The 19,134-nt window shown below is 39.7% G+C and overlaps 1 protein-coding gene across 1 annotated transcript in view; it reads left to right on the top strand.

The window, feature by feature from the left end:
* TAFA1 (TAFA chemokine like family member 1) overlaps positions 1-19,134 on the top strand; it is a 210,946-nt gene that overhangs the window by 154,418 nt on the left and 37,394 nt on the right. Inside the window, exon 3 of the mRNA XM_038149035.1 lies at positions 14,593-14,733. Within this exon, the coding sequence (XP_038004963.1) occupies positions 14,593-14,733 (141 nt within the window). The remainder of the gene's footprint in view (positions 1-14,592; positions 14,734-19,134) is intronic.

Here is a 19,134-nt window from a genome sequence, read left to right as displayed (position 1 = left end):
AAATAATTGAAACCAATACTTCAATTTGTGCAAATTTTCAGCTGAAACAAGGCAACAAAACAGGGATAGTGAGGAGGAGCCCACAAGTGCCCAGGTGGGATATTTATGCACAGAGATAACAGAGCCCTCAGACAGCTTTCCTGCATCTGCCAGGGATCACAGACCTGAGATTGCTGTAGTGAAAACAGGTCTCCATCAGGATTTGGGCAGCAGAGCTGTTTCTGGATGCCACCCTGCTGGTATTCCATGAGGCTGTTCCCTGGGCACAACCAGGGAGCAGCAGGACAAAGTTAAGGCCTTCCAGATCTAGCCAGTAACCTAGATTTTTTTCAATGATAAAACTATACACTTGAAACTTAGATATGGACTCAACAATGTCCAGTAACTTATCAAAGGCAGTAATTAGTGATGATGATAATGATAATAATTGATTACCTGGATATAAAGGAGCTCCTAGTTCATGTTTCTAAGGGAACAGTCAGATTATAAAATTCTTAGTCAAAATTTATGCCAAGGGGCCTCAATATTCTCTGACATGACAATTATTGAGGACCTGATGCTATCTCACTGAATTAGAAAGTTTCTCACAAGATCGTCTCCTGGTCTCAGAAAGTCCTGCCATTAGATTTTTGTTCCAGAATCATTAATTCACTATTCTGTCTCTCAGTAGGACACTGTGCTTGCCCATCCATCTCTTAGAATGGTCTTTCAGTCTAAAATTGTGGTTCCAGCATGGGTGAATGCTGTTTATTGATGTGGAAAAAAAAATCTGATCCTGAAAGTATTAACATATATATTCAGGTATTGAAGAGGTGATTTGTCTCACAGAGAGAATTATGATTTTTAAATAAGAGAAGGGCTATGATGCATGAGACTGTGAGTTGATTGCAATATCAAAGGAGGAGAAGGGGAAAAATGAATTTTCCAATTATTTTAGTAACCTTATTCACTCAAGAGTATGTAAATTATTGTAATTTATTTAGATGAAATTTGTGTAAGCACAAGTATTTTTCTAGGTACGTTAACTTATCAGAAAAAGAATTTCTGTGAAGTTTCCTGAAGGTTTCTTTTCGTGGTGATTGAAACAAAACCCACGTCCTAAAGCTATTATTGTAGCAACAAGGATTTTCTGGCTGCATTACTTGTTCACAGATGGTTAGCCTTTGACATGGCAATGAGATTGTTCACTTCTGCAAGATGTTAGCACAGATCAATAAGAAAACTGTCTTACAGAGGGAGCACCTGTTTGTCAACCAAGGCTGCCTTAAAGGTATTGCTGATATTACATTTTTGTTTGTTCAGTGGAAAGTCAGTGGTTTCTCTGGCTGCAGGGTTAAATTCCTTCTTTGTTAGTGTGCAGTTCGATAGGAGAAGGCTCCCACTGGAGCAAGAGGGAACCCACATTTGCAGTGCTGGATAACTTGATTGGTTGGGCTTGAAAATCTGCTCCTTTTACTCCATTTAGGGCCATGGTTATTGCAAGTGCTAGTTTCGTTTTCTGCCCAGCAAAAAAAAAAAAAAAAGCATCTTTTAGGTGTTAAAAGAAATATTTGGGGATGGTTTTATCCACAGGAAACAGGGCCTCTGCCAATTTACCAGTGACAGTAAAATATGTGTTACAACACATATCACTGAAGTACAAGGCTTATAATAAAAAGGATCAGAAAAATCTGAAGGTCCAGGAAATAATGTCAGTATGTCTAGAAAAAAAAAAAAAAGGTGAACTAATATACGTGGGGAAAAGAAGTATTCAAGCATTAATGCTGGAAAATTGCCAGCTACTACAATGGGGATGGAAAAAATAGGAAAGGGATGGCATTTTCTCCTAGAGCAGGAGGTAATAGTGTCTTTCCTTGTTGAGAACACTGCTGGGAAACACAGTGCACCATTTCAATTAGATATGGCATTCCTCTTCCATCTCAGACTGTTGGCTGGATTTTCTATTACAGAGCATCTGCCTTTGTTTCTACACCCTGTTTTTTATTCCCTGTCCATCTCCACAGTGCTGACGTGCCCAGGCAGTAATAACACCAATGTATCTGGTAGTTTATACACTGGTGATCAAATATTCTTGAAACTTTATTAACTTGTGCTGGTCATCTGTGTTTTAGTTAATAGCACTGAAGAGCTGACTAGAGATAAATGCTGGATTGGGAAAATAGGGCAGATTTTCTCTCTTGAATGGAGATAATAATACTCATCCAATTTACAGCACAGAATCACTTTTAATAATAACGTAATTGTTATATAGTGGAATTCTAGAAACATCAGTGATGTCAGTAATGCTGAGAGGAGCTGTGGACATCAGTAAGGTGATGGGGACAGGCTCATGAAGAAAGGTGAAGTGAAGCAGCCAATGCACAGCTTGTCTAAGTGGTGATAATGATGATGGGGGATGTGATGACCATCTGAAACATATCTGACATCTGTAAATGTGGAACAGGGAATAGCTGTGTTCAGTTGGTCATAGCATCACAATTAGTGTTAATGAGGAAAACTGAGCAAAAGAAAACAGAACATTCTTTTTCTGTTCAGCCCAGTAGTAGATCCCATTAAACACTAGAATGGCATCTTCAAAGGATCCCCTGTTGCACCAGCAGAAGTCCAATTGCTTAAATAATGAGAAAATAAATTGAGCAAGATGCTCGTGAGTGTGTGGAGGGCAACATTTTGATACTGGGAAAGATTTGGGCAAGATGACCTCTTCTGCTTCTAATTACCAGCGCACCATTAAGGAGAGTTGGCAGAGCTGTCCTATTTCTAGTTTACAGGCTTTTCTCAATTTATTTTATTTCTAATGAAACCCCAGTTTATAGCCAACATTATCCAAAACTTTTCAGGCTGGAAATGCAGCAGCTGAGCTGAGGGTTCAGAGCACTGGGGTCATTTCTGTGGTGGGGCTGACCTGGAGCTGGATCCTCATGAGCCCTATGGGATGGCACTTAAACACGAGCTCTCTGAAGCAAAACCTTGGGGTTTGAGTGAAATGGGGTTTTTCCAACTAGTTTAGAAGTGGTCTGAGCTGGACATGAATCAGGACAAGTCTAAGAGCCGAGAGAAGAGGGGTCCTTTGGAGGCAGTGCTGGCATTAGCACAGAGTCACAGAATTAGCAGCACATCAGAGGGGCTGCTTCTCCTCAGGAAGCTGCAGGACCTGCACAGGACAAGTGCATGTATCTTCCTTCTTTTTTGGATAATTTCCCTGGATATCACTTGGATTATTTTGGAGCAAAAGTTGAATTTGTTTTTATCTTAATGTAAAATGGTTTCTTTCTATGTCTCTCATAAGAGACATAGCTCAAATAATTCCTTACTTCCTTCTTTGTCTAGACTTCAGCTTTCAAGACATTTTCCCCTTTTTAGTGATGATGTGAGTGTGGTGTAGTTTATTTGCTGCAGTACTATATAGGAAACTGGGAATCATTTGCTAAAAGTAGTTGAGTTATGTGAATTATAACACATGCTGAGACAGAGATTTTATCTTGAATTGAAATTTGTTGACATTGGCCAGTGAAGTGTCAATGTTTTTCATCAAAAAGATTTTCGTTTTTAAAGAAATTCTGTTTAAAAAGCAACTTTTAATTGAAAAATCGGGTTCCAAATTCTCTTAGATAGTGTTTAGGTGAATACTGATCATCACCAAGGGTAAACAGGGGAGAGAAGAATAAATGTGTTTTCTGCCTGGCCTCTTAGGTTCTGTTAACTGCAGAGCTCCCTGCATACAGCTACTGTTAACTAATAAAAAATAAACTAATATTCATTTCAAGCCAATGTTGTAATGTCACATGTTGCTTTCAAAGTAGGAAATTATTTGCTCACTAGACTTCCTGTATTTCCAGTCGAGTATGCAGCCCTTTTTATTTACATTATAAAGGAACAGAGTGAACTGGATTGCACATGTATTCAGAGGAGCAGTACAAATCTGAACAGCAGCCAGGTGATCAATTATTAGGAGGCAGTACTGCATTGTGTTGTTCATCAGGAGCTTCCAGAGAGAAGAGAAAGAAATTGTCAGAGAGAGAAACATTCAATGCAGTTGAAAAAAAAAAAAAGGTAAAGAGGGAGAGAGAGTGGGGAACCAGAATAAATCAGGGTTACAATTGTATGCAGAGAGCTGGAGTGGAAAGACAGAGCAAATCATGGTGGCAGGAAATAAAATATAGCTCATCAACAGAAATAGGGAGGAGAGAGACATCAAAACACAGAGACTCATGCAAAAAAAAAAAAAAGCAGCTTAGGATAGTGACTGTGGAAAAATGTACAAGAGAGGTTTGGGAAGTGATTAAAGTAATATAGAAAAAGAGAAAATCAGTCAGACTTGCTTTGTTTGAGATGAACGTCACCAGAAGAAAATAAGAGGTGCCAAAAGATATCATGAAATAAAATATTGCCATTGTCCTCTCCCTTAAAACTTCAGTGAGGAGGAGGTAACTGCCCTCCCACTGAGGCTTCCCATAGAAGTGACTGCATTGATGAGTTCAATTTTGAGAAAAACTATGGTCTGAGTCCCACTTCATCCTCTGCTTCTTCCTCTTCCTCAGCCATAGTTTGGTCCTAACCAGAAGTAAAACAGCTCAATCGTGCTTCAGCCTGGAGGGAATAGATCATTTTGAGGGGGAATTTTTAAACTTGCTAATTGCTAATTCATAACCACAGTAGAGTAGCCTGAAAGTTAAAATAGATTGAGAGAGAATTCCTTGATTTTTTTAATTCATAACTGAAGTATAGTAGTCTGAAAGTTAAAATATTGCTGCTCACATACCCAGTCCCTAACATTTACTGAAATTCTTGACTGTGCTTGAAGCTAAATAAGGTTCAGAAATGAGTGTGCTGAAAATTCCTTAGGCTGGAGACTACCAGGTTCTTCTGCAGTGGATCATGAGTGCAGTGTAAAATGCTTTCCATGCAAAAAAACTGATTGCTTCTGAGTCTTTGGTCCCATCCTCTGTCCTTGTGCACCATGGTGCAGCCAGTTCCTGGCAAAGGAATGGTTTTCTGCTCAAATGCAGGACCAGCTGCTGGCAGTCACGGTATGAATAATTCTAGAAATATATGGGGTGGATAATGGGTGCACTTCTCCACTGGAAAATGCCTGGGAAGTGATTGCTTGGCATTGCTCAGCTGCTGCAGAGGATAGGATTTACTGCTGCTGCTCATCACACACAGCTCCTTACAGTGACTTTTGCTTGCACGGGCTGTAACTTGCAGTCTTTGTTTTCCTTCTCATGGATTTTGTAGGATGTGGTCAACCCCATAGATGAAAATGTTGTTGCCACCATGGCTAGTCAATGCATCCATAAGAGATCCCATTAAAAACACTTTGATCCCACACTGACTTCTCAGTTTTATACATTGGCCAAATTTGTTTAGACCCATTCCTTCCTGTTACTTTATTCATTGCCATTCACTGGAAGATTAATGCAGCCTGTACTCTGGTTATAATTCTCTCTATCAGTCTGTCTGTAGTATCTGTGCAATCCCAGCTCTTCATCACTGTGCATTCTTTATGGATCACATTACTTTCACCACTCCTTATCTAACTACTTCATAAAAGCATCTCACACATTTATAAAGCATGACAAGAGCATTACCATAAACTATGCCACTGTGCTCAGTAAACACATCATAGGCTCTCCATAGGCTAATCACCTTCGTGGATAAAATTATCTGGGGATGAATTTATCTGCAACAATCATATCAAAAGATGAACTGTATAGAGCAACATTGTTTTGCTTTTCCACAAGGATTTAAGATCCCCGAATCATTTTGTGATGACTCAAAGCCTGGCTTTGAAAGTTGGTTTTTCTGGAGCTGCTCTGTAATCGGTGGATTATTTTATAAATATTTTTTTTTAATCCTGAAAGTGTGACATTTTCATGTACCATATGAAAAATGCAAAGGGTGCATCATAAGCATAATAAGAAGTTTTGAGTCTCTTTTAAGGTTGAAGAGAAAATTAATACAGTTTCCCAGTCTGGAGAAGTTTGGAGAATGTATTCATCTAATGCAATAAATATATTAGGCAGTTTTAGAGATCTGGTGCTTGGGGAAAGCCTGTTGGGCATAAGTGAGACTCTGGCAGGACCAAGCTGTGCTTGCATATTTGACATAGAACAATATCTAAATCCTTTCTTAGTAACCACTTCTCATGCACAATTCTATATTCATTTCTCATCAGCAGCTGTGACTGAATGACTTATTTCTTATCAACTTAATTATTCCATCCAAAAAGAGTTTTTCTTTCATTGTGTGTTTTTCCTGAAGCTTAACACTGATTCTTTGGATGTCATTTGCTGGCAGCATTTAGAACAACATTTTGAGGTTCCAAGAACAATATTCTGTGGTTCACTCAAATTTTATTGTGCGGGTATTTTCAGGCCTAATTCTGCTTTGGATTTTCACTGTTCTCTGGCAAGGAACTAGAGATGTCAACATTGGAAATGTTCATTTCTGTTCAGCAGCAGAAATCTACATTTCTCCACAGCTTTGATACCTAGAAAATTTGTTCTGGGCAAGAATTGTGCAGCTGCAAAGCAATGATCAGAACAGCACAGCAGGTCTTTTTAATCTCTAGTTTATGCTGCTGCCTGCAGTTTAACTTACAGGAGGAGCACTGCTTCATTGCAGGCACATTACATCTATTTTGTCCAAACTCGGTTTTTTTTATCCTCTCTGACATATCAAATATTAAATTTTCCAAACCACCCAAGTGACTAAGAGCATGATTTTTTTTTAAAGGTACTTACAAGATTTTATGCTCAGCCTTACTGGCATACATCATTTAGACCAAGACATCCTATTTACAAGCGATATAGACTTCTAAGAGTGTCATATCTCACTGAAAGTCAATGAAATTTAAAGTCATAATACTTATTACTTTTTGATATGGAACTTCAGTTATTTCTCAAAAGTAACATTCTTCTCTTTCTGAATTAAGTCCTGCCTCTTCACACACATCTCTTAATGGCATTCCAGAGCTGTAAATCCCACCAAGACTTCTAATTTCTAACCTCCATTTCTCAAAGTTGGTGTAAGTTGGCCTCCCTTTGAAGTAAAGAAAAATCTCATTAAAAGACTGAAGATCCCCACTAAGAGAACATTGAATTCTTGCCTGCCTCGTGAGTTACAAGTCTGGGTTTGTAGTTCATCAATACAGGGATGCTGATAGTCCTTATTACAATTCCCTTGGCACACTCCCTGTGACAAAAAAGCAATCAGTCCTGTGGGGAGTGTCTGTGGCCCTGGCAGGGACAGCTCCATGCACAAGAAGTAGGATTTTCTCATAGATTCTGTCCTTTTGGGAGTACATTTTACACAGGCATGCAAAATGCTAATTAAAACTACTCATAACCCTACTTAAATAAGAGCTGGGAGCAGATTGCTCATCAGCATTCCTCTCCAGCCAGCCTTGCCCTGTCGCCCTCTCTCCTTCCTCAGCCTTGCTGGTTTTTCCTCTTTCTTTGGAGCTGCAGTGTGCCAGAGGCAGGAGCTGCTAGAAGGCTGCCTTCTTGTTCTGGAGACCGTCTTCACTTTGATTCATCTGTAAGAGGGGTTTTTTTATTATTATTATTATTTTTAATATGTATAAGAATAAGGTCCCATGCAAATTTCTCAGGAGATCAATTTGCAAGGCTCTTTAGTAGAAAAACCTATTCTCTGGTGTGTGTATTGGTTTGATATGGAAATCCATAAGCCAGCCCAAGATCCAAGCACAGCTCACATGCTGGTGTGCTCTGGGTTTTCCTTGTGAATTCAAGAGCAGAATCCATATCCTTTCTCCTTTACAGAAAATACGGATTTTTAATTTCTGTGAATAAACCCCTTTGTGAGGATCAGAGTCTATTCTGTTCTGGGTGTAAGTATAAGAATCTGTAAATCTCTCAGTTAGAAGCCTCCTGTGGCTGATGGCAGAGAGCATTAGGAGAAAATTGTAAAAGACTACAGATCCTTGTGCTAATTAGACCTTTGCATATCCCTGCTTCCCCTATTATATTGAATGGGAAATAAAATACAAATGGAAAAAAAAACCAGTTAATACTAAATTAAAATCTTAACATTTTGCTGAACAAAATAAAGATTTTATTTTCGTCTAGAAGTTCTTTTGTTTTTCATTTTTGCAGAAAAGTTTGATTTCATTAAAATGGCCTTTTCTACCAAGATTACTCTCAGAAACTTAAGAGTTTCTAAGATAAATAACCAGAGATGCCTGTGAGAATGCACACTGCCCCCCTTAGCCCAGGAATTCTCACTCCAGAATCTATCAGAACTTTGGCTGAGTGTGAAATGAATTTTCACAGGTAACTGACCTGCTTGGTCCAGCAGCTCTGCTCCAAATTGTGACCATGAGCCAGCGCAAAGCAAGACAATCTCATTATTTGCCTTGCTCAAAATGGGGGTGTTGTGCCATGACACAGGAGCTGGGGCCTTGACCTGCAGGAATGTTGCACCATCCCATGGGCTCTGTCCTGTGGGCTCTCAGAGCTGGGGCTTCCAGGAGTGCTCTTTAAGTGATCTCAGAAAAGTGGACATCAGAAAAACCTCAGTGGAGTTTTAAAGTTTAACACAAGGTGCATTTCCAAGGGAAAACAAATTTCACTAGCCATGGTCCTCTTGTTCTGTTTTTTTTGTAGAGAAGCAGCAGTTTCTTTAAGGGGGTACCCTGTGTCTCCAGAACCCTTTCACAGCAGCAGCATTTGAGAAAATAATATCCTAACCCAAAACTTAATGACCCTCAGTGGGAGTCACTTATGTTGCTGCTGTTGTATGGAATCTTCCCAAAATGAAAATTATAATATAGATCTTGCATAATGAAAAACAAAATACTGAATATTAATCAAAATACAAAATGGAAATTTGGGGAACAGACCAATGCAGTCTATTCTGATCCACTGGGCTAAAAAAAAATCCACTGTATATCAGGGGACTTGCAGAGCACGTGTGGAGCATTCCAGATTCTCATGGTTATGGTAATTGCACTGCTAAAGAATAACTCATCAATTTATTTGTATCTGTTATCATAATGGAAAATAATTAAGTAAGGAGTAATGCTGATGGGTTACACTTAGGTCAATTTTTTGGTGGTGCCTTTGTGTTGCATCAGGTTTATGAGCCAAGTTCAGCTGTTTTGTGACTTCATTGATGGCAGTTAACCTTGACCTTGTGAAAATGAGTGAAAACCCTAAGCCTTCTCTGATTGCCCTGAAAATGCATCCTGTAAGCTTGATCCTTTTCCTTCTGGAGCAGATACACAATGTCAGAGGATTATGTGTAAAAGAAAAATTGGAGTGTAATTGCACTGTGGCTATGAGGAGTCTTTTATTTGTTCACTTGTGAAGTGGCTCGTGGTGTAGCATGGGACTTTGTTTTTCCATCTGTTACATATTCCTGTCAGAAGCAAAAATGTTGCTTTGTAAGTTCCATAGTAGTGCCTTATTATTTCTTAAAGTAAAGTGTAGTATTTTCCCCTGAGCACAGTGTAGTCTGCAGTTCTGGCACATTAGCCGGCATAAACATTTTGATTAAATCTTATGAATGTATTAATTACACCTGGGAAGTTTCCAAAGCTTATTCAAACTGAAAACTCTTTAAACTGCGGCCCCCAAACCTGAATTCTTTATAGTAAATGTAAAAAAAAAAAAAAAAGGCTGTCACAGGGTTGTTTTTCCTTTCTTTCCTTTGTTGTATAAAGACTTGGGGTGAAGAGGGTGCAAATTTCTTTATCCATTCGTTTCTGGGAGCAATTTTTCAGCAAGTGTACAAGTGTCTGAAGAATTTTTGCTGTCACGTTGTTAAACATTTGCTTGGAGTCTATAGAACTTCAAGTCTCTCCTACATTTTCTCTGTTCTCCTACGTCTAGCAGCATCATCTGCATATACTTAAGCATTTTCAGAATAACATATGGGTCCGTGACCTTAGCAGGATGATAGCACTGGCACTTAGACTGGCTACCTGAAGCTGTTACAAATAAATAGAGCTACCACAAACCAGCTATAGTCCTAATGAACTGTCTGGAAACGTGGATAAAATTGGTCCATATGATTTCTATTGCTTGTATTCCCGTGGTGAATCACCAGTGGTGTAACAGAGGCACAGTTTGGCCAGCAAAGCCCATGATGCTGTTTGGGCACCATTATTTTTTTGCAAGTAGCAGGAACAGGTTCTTATAGCAACCTTCATCTGGATTAGGCTGTGAGGTGCATTTGCAATGAGCTAGAAGCAAATGTAACAGAGGATCTGAATTCTAAAATCACTGGGTGTGTGACCCTGAGAAGAAAGGCACATCTTATCTGTCAGCCAGCTCTGCCAGCACCAAACAGCCCAAGAAGTCTCACCAAAGCTCTGCTCTGCTCATGCATTCATGCACACATGCATTCATTATGATTGACCTGCCCTAGGAAGGTCCATTAAGTGGAACTCATTTCAAGCACAGATGGTCCTGAATAGCTTAATGTCTGTCTGGTGGCCAGAATAAGTGAATTCTTGATGGCCTTAGACTTCTGATCACATACATGCAGCCAAGGAGGAAATGAAAACATGTTTATCATTTTGATAAACAACCTCTCTCATTGCTGCAGGACACTCCATGTAACTCAGCAGAGTCAAATACTATTAAATTGTCATCACTGTCAAAGAGAGAATGTATAAGTTTTGCTACCTGAGTCATAGTTAATGACTTCCACAATGTATAACACAAATCAGTAGTGCTGTTTGCCTTTTTTATGTTTGTTTACTGATAAGTTCAGGCTTGGCTGGAATGCAGAGGCAAGTTATAATTTTGAAGTGCAAAATATGCTTTTATTATTACCTCCTAGCTAGAGATATAAAAAACAGAGATGACTAGAAGATGGCTTTTTGGCTTCTGCCAGGCATGCACTCAGACCTTATAGGTGATTAGACATTTTAAATCACAGCCTCCCACAGCAGACTCATACTCATGATAAAATATCTCACTCTGTGGTGTGTAAACTCAAGGTGGCTTTGTAACAGAGACAAAAATGAGCATTATTTCAGGATTTAGTGTCCTCCAATTAGAATGAAACCATTTGCAGGGGTAACAAACAGCTCTCTCTGTTTCACAGCAAGAATGATCTATTATTTCTACAATTTTCTATTTTAAGTCTGTGCAGAACAAGGGTTTATGGAAGGCTGGGGAATATGAGCAGAGTTGCAATGACACAGAGAGTTGCCATCTTCAACATTCCAGGATCCTCCCTGGCAGGCAGTTCTCTCCCTCTGGCTTTGGTCACATTTCCTCCATGCAAAGCTGAGGCCTCCTGTGAACTGGGTGCACAGAAAGGATCAGCTGTTCTCACTGTCAATTCCTGCTGATGTTTGGTGTGAAGAAGATATAAGTCATGGTAGGACATTTTCATTCACCTCTGAAGCTTCTTCAAGGAAGATCAATGCTCTTCCTGATCTGCGAGTTCCAATTCCATTTCTAATCTTCTATTTTTCTTGGGCAGAAATAAATTATTTTTGAAAAAATGCCAGGTGGATAAAACAGCCACTTCATAAAATGTAACTGTCAACATAACATTCAGAAGACATTTACTTTGAGGATTTTTAGGCCCCTTTCCTCTCCTTTTAAATTCAATGGCAAGTCCTCTATTGACTTGAATGAGTTGGATGAGGCTATTGTTGTGGAATCAAAGCCAGAAGCTACTGTAGCTCAATAGACCATAAACTTCAAAAAACAGAGACATTTGTGGGGTTTATGACAAGGATTCAAACTTCTGCTGCACTCACAGCCTATCAGGTGAATAATTCACGTTTTTTTTTCAGAACTCCCAGCCATGTAATATCTTGCCAGGTCTTCCCATAATCCAGATGAACCATTAAGGAAAAAAAATGGCTCAGGAAATTCTTCAGATACTGAATTAGAATATTTCTCGGTGCTTTCCAGCCCACTCCCCCCAAAACAAGAAAGTTGGAAATAAAAAATAAAAATCACAGAACGCAAAGGTATTTCACATATCCATCTGAACACGTTGAGTGGTTTTCAGTGGAAACTGAAGATGGATTTATGTTCCTCTCCCCACTCAATTAATTTCCTCATTTATGCAGCTGAAGCAGATTTAAATAGAACCTCCCACCCTTAATATATTCGTGGTATTTGTGTTTCTGTGAATGATGTAGTAAGGAGTATGCTTTTTCAATGAGGTTTTTTTTCCTATTCTCACTGTGTCCATTTATATCTGTCTCTATTCCCATTTTGTATATGGCTTTTTAAAAGTCTCACATGTACATGCATGGCTGGTAAAACCCATACAAGAAAACACATTGCATGCAATGCTACCCAGTAGGCATCCATAGGCTAAATGTGCTTTAATGCAAATATCTGATCCCACTTAACAGATTTTTCAGGAAAACAGGCTGTATAACCTCCAGAATTTTCTCCATGTGAGGTGGATTTTTTCTTCTCTGTCAGCACTGGAAGGGGTCTTTCTGTTATTATAATTATTCATATTTGCATACTTTTATAGACTATGTAGATAAAACTTCCAATTAATGTATTTAACTTTCTAGCAGTTAAAAAAAAAATGGTTTTTCATTGCTTTTATGGTGTCATTATGTTTTGCCCCTCCTAAACAACTACACACTTTGAGCTAAATTCATTACTGCTCCAGCAACTTGAGCTTCCACAGAACAATTAAAGGTGTTATAAAGCTCTTCCACCACAACCCATTATTTTGAATAGATAACCAAATAAGCAAGACTAAGTCATGGGGCACTTATACTCATACAGCAATTTTATAGAGAAAATTAAACATTTAGGTTATTCACAAATATTTACCACACAGCCTGTGTAGTCTAAAATTAGAAATGCTTATTACTGTGTACATTATCTTTATTGTTGAAGTTGCAATCAATAAAATCACAAATCTCTCTTCTCCTAGGGCACGACCATAAGATGGATTAAACCAATGAGAATCTTTTCATTGTTTTCAATATGATTTGGATAGGGGAACAGGGAGTTTGTGTGAAGGATTACTTCATAGAAAATGCAAGCATTTGGGGCTGAGTTGATTATCACAATTCCTCTTACTCCTCAGATACACTCCAAAGCCCATTTGTCAGAGGATGGCTCTCTGAATTGTTGGGATCTTTCTTTTTTTGGCACCTATTGGCTTTCAAAAAGCTTGTGTCAGCAGCCCAAACACACCTAATAACTAAGAGGTGCAGCAGATGTCTCTCCAGATGACTTCAATGTTTACCACAGAGTTAATCTTATGCTTGCAAACTCCCCCATATGACCAACTTCAGGCAGAATCCTCCCTGCCTACCTGCCCAGTGCTTCACTAAAAATGCCACATTTGTAGAAACCCCACGTACCAGGACTCGCTCCTGGTAGGGAAATACCACTGGACTGTCAGACCTCTACCCTTTGTTCACAGCCAGATGTTGATCAGCATCTCCACACTTCTTATTCTACCTGGCCACGCAGCACACGGTGTCAAAAGCTCTCAGTATTCTTTCAAAAAAGAGTGAAATCCAAAGATAGGAGTAATGTGGTTTATGCTGTAGTAAAAGAACTGTGCACTTAGCAACTCCTAACAGCATGAAGAAATAAAGCTCTTCTAGAAAATCTTGCACATCCTGCCCTTTAGTGGGCAGCACGTGAGGTTTGGTACTAAGTTGAAACAAACCCAGTCAGATTTATGCTGCAATTTCAGAAAGTAGCCAGATATCTGTGGGGAACAGCCTGACACCATTAAACACTCAGTGATTGTGAGCTAAATGCAGTCTGAACTGAGGAATGGAGAAATTACCTGGGCAGGGCATTAGCCCACCGTGGTGTTTGTCTCCTTGCAGAGCTGAGGTGAAGGGGAATGGCACACCTGGCCCTTCATTTCTGAGCTCAGCATATGGCACAAACACCAAGCACTCGTAAGCCCAAAGCCACCGTGGATCGGTCGATCGCTCCCCTGTGCTCTCCTTCTAATAAAACTATTGCAAATGCTCAGAAAGAACAATTACGGAGGAGACTAATTAAACCTGATGATCTCACAATGGAAATGGAAATGGAAATGTTTCCTGCCTTAAATCTGCCAATCTGGTGAGTGGGGGAGCAAAGGGAAGTGCTGTTGGGCCACTCTGTAATCTGGGGGGACTCTGTCATTCCCTAAGGGATGAGTACTAGCACAGAATCAAATATTTGGAGAAAAATCTTATTTCTAGATGGATTCCCTTAGTCTCTGTCCTTGTATAAGAAAATATTTGGGGAAAAGGTCTCCAATATTACAAGCATAAAACCAGCCAACGGTGGTTGCGCATTTTCTGTGGTATTTTACCTACTTTTTTTCAGGCCCAGACATTGACAACATTATTTTTAGGCTGGGGAACTTATCTACATTTTCTATTAAAAAATGTAGTGTAGCAATACCTGGCTTATTTGGGAGCACACAAAAAGACAGAATTAAAACTGTAATCCCACCTGTACAGAAGCTGGGCAGAGGCACAGACAGGAGCACGCCTGGGTGCTTTGATTAGCCACTGCTGCTCTTCCTAATCAGAGTGTCAATATTCTCTTTTTCTTTTTTTTTTTTTCTTTTTTTTTTCTTTTTTTTTCTTTTTTTTTTTTTTTTTGCCAGAAGGAGGAACGTGTGAAGTTATAGCAGCACACAGATGCTGTAATAAGAATCGAATTGAGGAAAGATCACAAACAGTAAAATGCTCCTGTCTACCTGGGAAAGTGGCTGGGACTACAAGAAACAGACCTTCCTGTGTTGATGGCAAGTAGCTCCAACTGTGTATATGTTTCTGTTTGTGTACCCTCCATTACAGCTAGAAAGCTGTAAGTCCATACATTGTGCATAGGAATTTTGTTGTGTTCTTTATTAAGTTAATTAAAAATCTATAAGAATAAGTATATATTTAAACCACTTTCTTGCTACTTTAGTGCATAGCTCTGTGCACATGGGTCATGTTAAGGTTTAACTGAAAACTGTAAGAATATTCCCCAGTATAGATGTTTTGATGAGTATAAGATATTTATTATTGGTAAATACCTGGATAAAATTATCCCTTGAGTCACTTCACGGGGCCCCTTCAGTGCCACATTAGTTTTGATTCATAAATATTTTGAAGGACAACTGCTATTCATTTTGATTTAATTAGTAATTTGGAAAGTCAGTGGCAGGATAACATAAATAAATGGATCTTGTATTCTAGTCCGGAAAGGAACACTACAGAAAGCAGGAAAAAATCTTTGTCTTTTAAAATCACTGCTGCTGTTGCTTGTCATGGGGATTTGTTTTTTTGTTTTGGTTTTTTTTTTTTTTTTTTTTTTTTTTTCTGAAAGAAAAGCATCATGTTATTTGTGTCTGGGTTTCATAGGAGTTTTAGCTCCACAGGGTGTTTTCCCCTCTGGGGTTCCCCTGCCAGCACTGCGAGGTGAAACCAGCAGCAATCAGGGAGAGAGCCACGGCTGGGAAGTGCTTAGCAAAATACAAATCTCATAAGAAGATGGGGAGTAAGTGGTACTAATCCCATCAGTTACCCTTCCCAGACAAGTGCTCTGTGCTGCAGAATCCCTCACTGCAGCAGCTTTGTGGAATGGAGGATCTTGTAAAAATCCCTCGCTGTTCTTTTTGGTGAATGTTGTGTTGTTTGTACCAGCCCACAGGTGCTTCAGAGAGCCACTGGTTGGTTTTGTGCAGCACTGTAGGCTCTGGGCTGGACACTCCTCACTCTTTCCATGTTGGAATCCCATGGGTAGTGGTGTCTCTGCCAGTTTTGGGAGCACCAAAAGTTTCCTCTTTGGGTCTGTGTTTGGCAATCAGCTTCACCCCAAGTGAGAGTGAGGAGCTCTTCCAGCAAATACTGGGAAAAATGTTCTCTTCTGGGTACCTTTCCTCAATCCCAGGCTGCCAAGGCATCAGAATGGAGCAGGGAGGGGTCCAGTGTACCTCAGACAGGACTTGTAGTTAGACAGGAATATTGGTGGATGTTGTAGAATGGAATATTGTGCAGACAAGGATCATTTTGGCAGATTTGACACCAAGAAGTGAAAGATTAGGGGCTCCCTTAGAGGAATGAGAACCTCATGTTTTCTCAGCAGGTATTTCTGGCATGTGGATATCTGGTTTATATATTAAAGATATGAAAGGAAATGTTTTATTGTTTAAAAAACACATTCAAATATTTAAATTATGAAGCAGTGTTTCATTGCTTGTTACACTGGGAATGCAATTCAGCTTCTGAAGGCATGATTAAAACCATGCTATGAATGCACCTGTGAATGATTATGCTCTAGTCCACAACCTGTCATTCTGTTATTGCCTAATTACCCTGATAAAAAGAAGCTTTTCTTTTTCTGCTAAGCACACTCATAAAACCATAGGTGAAAACTACTGCTGGTTGTAACCAAAGATCAGCTGTACAAGCCTTGAAGAATTTCATGTTCTTCATCAGGTCATGAAATACAGAGGCAGCAGATAGAGCAGAGAGACACCATTAATTCAGCCCTCATAACTCTGTTCAGAGAGAACCTCAAAGAGTGCTGTGTAAAGAAAAAAGTCGGGTGCAGGTGTGGACCGGAGCCTAATTGCTCTGTCAGGATTACAATAAAGAGAAATGTTATTGTCTGGAATTTTGAAAGGAGTTAGGATAAAACAATGGCTAATATGAAAGTGTAAGGCAAGTCCCATTGAAGTCACTGGTAAGACTCACTGTGACTTCAAAGCCAGCAAACGTGAACTACAAAGGAATGTCTTCCCCTTTCAAGTTTGGTTGTAGTCAGCCCATGGCTGCTTTTGTAGATGGCTGGAGAACAGTTCAAAAGCCCAATATGCTGCTGGTAAAAATTAATCCAAGGGACATTTGCTTTGGCCTTTGTTTTATCCCAGACTTTGCTTTGTGGCTTTTGACATACTGGCCTGGTTTAAGTCAAAACTTTTTCCAATTTGGTAGTTCTGTTCTTGTAAAGACAAACTCCCAAAACTTCCCATGGGAGTCCCATTGACGTCAGTGCTTTAACTCACACAAAGATTTGGGATTTGCTGTTTATTTTGTGCATGAGAACATTTCAAAAGGTCACCTGCAACTCTCTACCTTCTTTGTCTACCGTTGAAATGTTTTAGGCCAGATAATCTCACACTAGGTTTTATTTACAGTGTGTAAATGTATATAATTTCAAGCCATAATGTGTCACTAAGAAATCTTGCTTGAGTCCCGATTACATATCCACAGGTGTTCAGCAATATACTCACAATATAATACTTCAAGCAATATACTCACACCCAAACAAGGACACTTCTGAGAGGTGGCAAGGACTGGGAAACCCCTGTGGGCAGTTTGGCTGTTGGCTGATTATCACCTTGAGCCATCCCCACCCCATGGCTATGTACTGGTGTGTATAAAGCAGGCTGAACCTCAGTATTGCCCTGTCAAACTGTGACTTAATGGTATTGGGATCAAGCTTTTGGTGCTTCCCATTAAATTTCATCAGAAGACACCTCCTCAAGGCTGCTGCTTTGGCAGTTTGAGTCCATGTTGCAGAGGAGTGCCTTCCACTCCTACCAGCTATTGCTCGGGGCACAGCTGGGCTGTGTGGAGAGCTGGCTTTGTTTTCTCTTTCAGAGAATACAATTATTTGTAGGAGTCATCTTAACATTTTTAATAAGTGTCAGGGCTGATGAATGGTCCTTTTGTCCCTTTTGTGGTGAGATCTGGTCATGGCTCGCACACCATCCCAGTACACAGGGCTTGGCTTGCAGTCCCTCCTGCATGGGACAAAATTCAGGCTGAGGTTCTTTGTACTGTGAAGGGCATGAAGATGATGTGTATTCCCAAGCATCACTTCCTGCCAAGTCCAGCAAACCTTTTCTTTGGGGTCTCATCTTAATAAAGCATAGTGAGGCAGGCCATGACTGCCTCAGAAGTCATAAATGATTCTTTGTATTCAGTAGACACTGTCCTAAAAGCTGCCTCCATCACCAGTGAATTATGCAGTGGCAACAGTGGGAGCAAAACAAAAGCCAAACCTTGCCATGAAACACAGACACCACTTTCTGTTTCTTTGCCTATTCTCTTGCACATTTACGTTCATGATTCCTTTCACTACTTCAAGGTCTTTTTTGTTTGAAGGATGGTTTGAAATGCTCCCTTCCCTCTCTACAATTTATCTTGCCTGCCACTTGGCCACAGCATATACCACGGGCATCAGGCTGCTCTGCTCTCTGCTATGGATATTATTATTTTCTTCATTTGCCCAAACACCTCTCCAGAGCAAGTCCTTTTTTCTGGGGAAAGCAATGCCCAGCATTTCCCATGGGCTCATGAAGGCCCTCAGGTGCCTCAGCAGAAATCTCTGTCACTGGTGCAGTTTTTCCTGTGGGCTCAGGTTTTATTCCTTTGTCATATCATTACTATAAAAAAAAAGATACTTATAATTTTAATACTGTCACTTTTATACTGGGGATATTGTGCTTTGTACCATATCCTTTAACGTGGTATTGAAGCATCCTGTACAGTCACTAGGTGGTTATGTCTGTGTGTTCTTCATGGCTTGTGAATAATATATAATTTGTTCATCTATACTGGAGTTTACTATGTTACAGTCAGTGCTCTCAGACACACATATTTTTTAATGTTTCATTTTTCTGTTCCCTTCCCTTCAATCTTCTTCCAGGCTATTTTAAACTCTTTCACAGGCAACCTCATATTTCTTGCATAATTATCTGTGAAATTTGTTGGACCACAGAGTATGGAATAACAGAAAAGCACCTGCACTGGCTTTTGAAATCAGCCACAAAGGAGCTTCCATGCAGGTTGTGCATATTGCCAGTGCTTTTAGGAAATGAGGTGGGTTTAACACTGGTGAAAACCAATGAGCAAAAAGAAAGGTGCTACTAAAATTCTTAGCAGTATCTCTCCCTCTAAATTGTACCTGTAAGAAAGGCCTCTGCAGACACGTGAGGTGATACCATTCCACGTTTTCTGCAACACAGGCTTTGAAGCATTAACTCTCAGGCAGCAGGATTAGTGGTTTAGTCTCCATGGTTTGCTCTTGTCTTGTTTTATACCAGACACGCATCAGGGGAAAGAAAAGTCATTCACTTATACAGAGAAATAAAATAAAATCAAGCCAGTGTTTTCATTTTTCACAGATTGATTTTGGATCACCTCAAGTT

The sequence above is a fragment of the Motacilla alba genome, chromosome 12 (assembly GCF_015832195.1).
Source record: "Motacilla alba alba isolate MOTALB_02 chromosome 12, Motacilla_alba_V1.0_pri, whole genome shotgun sequence".
Lineage (NCBI taxonomy): Eukaryota > Metazoa > Chordata > Aves > Passeriformes > Motacillidae > Motacilla > Motacilla alba.
This window is presented reverse-complemented; position numbering and strand designations above follow the sequence as displayed.